Here is a 6,000-nt window from a genome sequence, read left to right on the forward strand (position 1 = left end):
TGTCTTGTCATTTTCACAAGTGAGACCCATGGATGTTGTCATAGCAAATCTACAACCCAAAAAAACTGACCATCAGTGACCATATGACTGGCTTTCATCCTCACAGACACAGTCTGTCACCTTGCTGTACTCTAAGAGTTGCCGAAACTAATCATTGTTCGTGTGTGTGTGTGTGTGTGTGTTTGTGTACGTGTATGTGATAGAGTGCTTCTTCCTCACACTCCTTGGTGACCACATTGGTGCTAATTTCCCATGGCAGCTTATGGTGCAATTAGAGCCTGGAGGACCTCCACCCTTCACACCGAATCACTGACGGGCCACTGAACATTCAGGGGTGGCAGGAAGCAGATTGTATAGTTGTGAAAATATATAATGAATGCATTATATACGTCTGCAAGATGTCCGTTAAAGATCGCTTCATCTGGAAAGCATCTGCTGTGTACAAACATCTGATAGACATCTTTAAGATGCCAGTTTTACATATATTCTAAATCATAAACATCTTAAAGACATTTTCTAAACGTCTATTTGACATCTCATAGGAAACGTCCTATAGAAGTATTGAAGATGAGCAAACACTCTAAAAAATAAGTTTTGCTGATCTGAATGCTGATGTCAAATAGACGTCTCTGTGATGTGCATGTGCTATCAGGGTATGTACTTATTCTATGCACTATGATCTCAACCTTCTAATGTATGAATTATATAAGGTTATTTTGTCATCCAACATCAGAGTCTGATAGTCCCTCCCCTTCTAGTATGTAATTAAAGCTGCGACAGTTGTGTGCATAAAGTGTCCAACATTCCACACTTTTTGGAATTTCAGTGTGAACACACTAATGACTATTTATGCTAAAAAACAATGTAGAATAGTGTGCAAGTATGCACATTGGGAAGCATCTAAAGATCCACAAGAAATAGCAATGGCAAAAGCTAAATCAATAATTTGTTTGGTTAACAATGTAGTAAATCAGCTCAAAAGGGAAATATTTATGACTAATTATAACTGGTTATGATTAATAATAAATATTTAGATTAGATCTTCGAATTAACTGTAGCAGAATCAATATCACCATTACTTGATCTGTCCGTCCACCGAGCAGACAAAATATAAATTGTATAATATTATTTTAAATCTATTTTTATTTATTTATTTATTTAGTTTTATCTATTTAAGAATAAAAATAAGATAAAAATAATAAGATATCTCTGCCATCATTTACTCATGCTCATGTCATTTTAACCCTGTGTGAGTTTCTTTCTTCGGTTGAACACAAAAGGAGATATTTTGAAGATTGTTGGTAACCAAACAGTTGCTAGTAGCCATTGACTTCCATAGTATGGGTGAAAAAAGTACTATGGAAGTCAATGGTTACCAGAAGTCAATTTTGGTTTCCAAAATTTTTCAAAATATGTTCTTTTGTGATCAAGAAAGAAAGACATTTATACAGGATTGGAACAACATGAGGGTGAGTAAATGAAGGCAATTTTTGAACAAATTGAACAATTTTTAAACTATCTCTTTATCTCAGATTCTTCACACCATTATGTCGTGAACGTGTGATGATTGATGCAGTCTACTGCAAAGCCCAGGGACAGAGAAACGGTGTGCTCAAATTTCTGAGCTGGCACACATAAATTTATGTTTGCTACCTTAAAACTTAGAAACTGATGGACGCCAACAGATGGAAAAAACCTTAGATATGAGTTGGGTAAACTATCCCTTTATCTCAGATTCTTCACACCATTATGTCGTGAACGTGTGATGATTATCGCAGTCTACTGCAAAGCCCAGGGACAGAGAAACGGTGTGCTCAAATTTCTGAGCTGGCACACATAAATTTATGTTTGCTACCTTAAAACTTAGAAACTGATGGACGCCAACAGATGGAAAAAACCTTAGATATGAGCTGAATACTGGGTTAATGTGGTTCATTTTGGCCACATTCCCACAGATATTCCAAATGATTGCACTGCTCACCATTGATTAGATCTGGACAGACTTTGCCTTCAAAACAGATGTTATCTGCTCAAGTTTTGCGTTGTAATACATGATAGAACTGGCTCACTTGATTCATTAGTCATCAGATTGGCTTCAGGGAATTAGGTTGCTTGAGTCACTCCTGTGTTGAATTCGTGGGTGAGAGAGGGCAAAATGGTGGTCCATTTGAGACATACCCAGATCAATTTCTCTCACAATGTGGCAATAAATTATAACTTGCAAAGCTCAAAGGGATACTAATTCATTGCCTAGCTGCTCCCATGTGCAACATCAAGTGCACAGCTGTTTTCTGTGACTGAAAAGATGTTAATCAAGTGTTTTATTCAGAATAAAAGCTGCAATGTTGTCTTTTTTAATTTAATTTATTTTATTTTATTATTTTTTTTATCATAAAATTGAGTTTAATTCAATTTTAACCAACAATGCCCTTCTTTGTTATGGGGAACATTATTGTTTTTTTAATTGTATGATGTAAAGTTATCCCAAAATGAATACCGTCAACAGAGGAACAACGCCTTGGTGTATAATACAGAATTTCCATTGGCCTCATGACTGTAGCTTCTAATTGAAGATTGCTTTAATTATACAAACAAGCTTTCCTCCACTCAATATGTTATTGAATTCCACTGAAAGCTTGTGAGACAGGTTCTCTTCGAAGAGATAGGCACAAATACATTAAAAAGTATTTTGTTACAAATTACATTTTTTAAAGTTTTGTTACATACATTGGCAATAAAGAACGATTAATACTTAAAATTTCTTTCATTAAGCCCCTTTAAAATTTTCATTTTGTCCATAGAAACAAGTAGTTTCTTCTGTCCTGTAGTAACATTCAGTGAGCAATATCTGATAGTATATTTTAGTACATAATTAGCCAGTTTGCACTGAGCACCAAAACAGCTTCTTTCGTTGTTTTTTTTTCTTTTTTTGTTTCCTGTTGGAAGTTGGAACCATGGAGTAATTAAAGGGAAAGTACACCCAAAAATGGAAAACTGTCACCCTCGTGTCGTTCCACTCTCGTAAGACCTTTCATCCTCTTCCGAACACAAATGAAGATATTTTTGATGAAATCCGAGAGCTTTCTGTCCCTCCATAGGCAGCAATGCAACTTACACATTCAAAGCCCAGAACGGTAGGAAAGACATCGGTAAAGTTCTTTATGTGACTCCAGTGGTTTAACCTCAATTTTATTAAGCACCGTGAGTGCTTTGTTTGCGCAAAATTTTTTTTTACAACTTTATGAAAATATTGATCTGCATTGTGCATTCATGAGAGCATCACAACGCATTTGTGTTGTGTTCACACGATAGAAGACTCACGCGTCAACACAAAGCACATGAGTGGGAGTTCACGAGAGTACCATGACACATGTGTTTGGATAATATTTCCGTAAATAAAGTGGTAAATTGTGTTTTTTTTGTGCAAACAAAGCACTCACTTCGCTTCATAAAATTGGATTACTTAATGATGTACTTAATGACATGGATTACTCAATGATGTCTTTCCATTCTGGACCTTGAATGTGTAAGTTGCATGGCTGACTGTAAAGGGACAGAAAGCTCTCGGATTGTATCAAAAATATCTTCATTTATATGTTCCGAAGATGAACGAAGGTCTTACATGAGTGGAACGACACGAGGGTGAGTAATCAATGACAGAATTTTAATTTTTGGGTGAACTAACTCTTTAAGATTCCGCCTATGGATCCAACAGGATGTCATATAATTCATTTGCATCTAGACAAACACTATCATATTCTATAGTTGGCAGTACTATTAACACAGGTGAAGAAAGATATTGTATTATCTGAGAATAAAATGACCTACTTGATTAAGTATTTTAATATTTAAAATACAAAATACTGTCTCTCAAATTATTTAATTATAAATTACCTTTGATTTTTTTCCCCCAGCAAAATACAAATGACAAAATACTCTAAAGTAATTAAATACGTATTTTAAATACATTTAATTAAAATACTGCCCATCTCTGGCCATGGTTTCACAATGGCTAATAAAACTGCCAGGAATATCCAATGTATGTCAGACTGTATTGATCATCAGGCCAATCTTACTAGGGCCCTCAAATCAACTGTATAGTTGTACAATTAAAGGGCCGGTTTACTCAAGTTCACTCATTTTTATTTTCAAAACTTGGTCTTTCATGATTGGTCACAAGACTTACAAGAACCAATGAGATTTCGCGTCAATGTTTACTATCAGTTTTGACATGTTGAGTGGGATTGTAACTGTCTGTTGAGTCTCAATGTAAGGCATGATGGCTGTCTTTGTTGCCTTTGAAATTATTCTGTGCATAAACCGGAGTTTATTATATTTGTGTGGAATTCATTATGATGACTAAAGTGAATATTTTTGATAAATAGGACTGCATTGCTGTGGAAATCAGTAATTTTGGATCACATTCATTAACAAGTATTTTTATGAGCACAGAAAAGGTACTCAGATAAAATTTTTGTAGATATCACAACAGACTTGCAATTATTTTATTATTTTACCTTTTATTTTAAGCTTTTAACATAATACACACATAAACCATCTCCGTGCTCATAAACCATCTTTCCACACAATCTCTCCTATAATATAAAAAATACATATTTTTTATAAAATGATGTATTTATTTTATGAAAATGTGGTTTGAGTTGGTTGAAATGTTATCCAGAATTCATAAAACGTACTGTAAGTGGTGTTTATAATTTTGTCATACTGCTGACCATAGTGAACACTCTTCTCTCTTTTCGCTTTACAGGTTTCATATATACATGTGGTGGAACATTAAAAGGAAGGAATGGGACCATTGAAAGTCCTGGTTTTCCATATGGATATCAGAATGGGGCAAACTGTACGTGGGTTATTGTAGCAGAGGAGGGCAACCGAATTCAAATAGTCTTTCAGTCATTTGCAGTGGAGGAGGACTATACAAGTATTTTTATGAGCACAGAAAAGGTACTCAGATAAAATGTTTGTAGATATCACAACAGACTTGCAATTATTTTATTATTTTACCTTTTATTTTAAGCTTTTAACAATTAACATAATACACACATAAACCATCTTTCCACACAATCTCTCCTATAATATAAAAAATACATATTTTTAATAAAATGATGTATTTATTTTATGAAAATGTGGTTTGAGTTGGTTGAAATGTTATCCAGAATTCATAAAACGTACTGTAAGTGGTGTTTATAATTTTGTCATACTGCTGACCATAGTGAACACTCTTCTCTCTTTTCGCTTTACAGGTTTCATATATACATGTGGTGGAACATTAAAAGGAAGGAATGGGACCATTGAAAGTCCTGGTTTTCCATATGGATATCAGAATGGGGCAAACTGTACGTGGGTTATTGTAGCAGAGGAGGGCAACCGAATTCAAATAGTCTTTCAGTCATTTGCAGTGGAGGAGGACTATGACTTTTTATCCCTCTATGATGGACACCCACACCCAGCTAACTTCAGGACGAGGTGAGTGCTGTTTATAATGTCCGATTTGCATAAAACTGTAAGTAAACAGCTGCACCATAACTGTATCAGGTTAATGTGAGACTAAAATGCAGAAAACTGTACATACCTGATCAAGGAAGGATAGAGGAAGCGCTTTGTTGAGTGTAATTTACGGTGTGCCTGTAAGCAACTTGACTATGATGCCAAATGAAAGTACTGCCAAGAACTCTCCCTGGATAATTGCACTAAAAAAATTAAGCACTATTTTCTAACTTGGCCTTTGTTCGATGCACTCTTCTATCCTTTACAGGTGACTCTCAGCCATATAAATCTACATACCTAAAAGCTACTGTAGATAAAATATAAAAATGTCTTATGGTTAAGCCTATAATTTAAGAAGGCACATTTGTAGGGCTTTGAATGGATTTAACACCAAATTCTCTGCAAAGAAAATAAGCATGTCTTTCTCTAAAACAACTCCACAAACACTCTGTAAGTCCGCAATGACAACACCAGTGTGATTATGCAAATAAA

The 6,000-nt window shown here is 34.9% G+C and overlaps 1 protein-coding gene across 1 annotated transcript in view; it reads left to right on the forward strand.

Annotated features, from left to right (window-relative positions):
* The window catches only part of LOC107754288 (CUB and sushi domain-containing protein 3-like), a 70,442-nt gene extending 64,662 nt beyond the window's left edge, over nt 1-5,780 (forward strand). Inside the window, exons 2-4 of the mRNA XM_016570680.1 lie at nt 4,769-4,942; nt 5,376-5,487; nt 5,777-5,780. Coding sequence (XP_016426166.1) covers nt 4,769-4,942; nt 5,376-5,487; nt 5,777-5,780 — 290 coding nt within the window. The remainder of the gene's footprint in view (nt 1-4,768; nt 4,943-5,375; nt 5,488-5,776) is intronic.
* The last annotated feature ends 220 nt before the right edge of the window (nt 5,781-6,000 follow it).

The sequence above is a fragment of the Sinocyclocheilus rhinocerous genome, unplaced genomic scaffold (genome assembly GCF_001515625.1).
Source record: "Sinocyclocheilus rhinocerous isolate Xijiao unplaced genomic scaffold, SAMN03320098_v1.1 scaffold262, whole genome shotgun sequence".
Taxonomy (NCBI): domain Eukaryota; kingdom Metazoa; phylum Chordata; class Actinopteri; order Cypriniformes; family Cyprinidae; genus Sinocyclocheilus; species Sinocyclocheilus rhinocerous.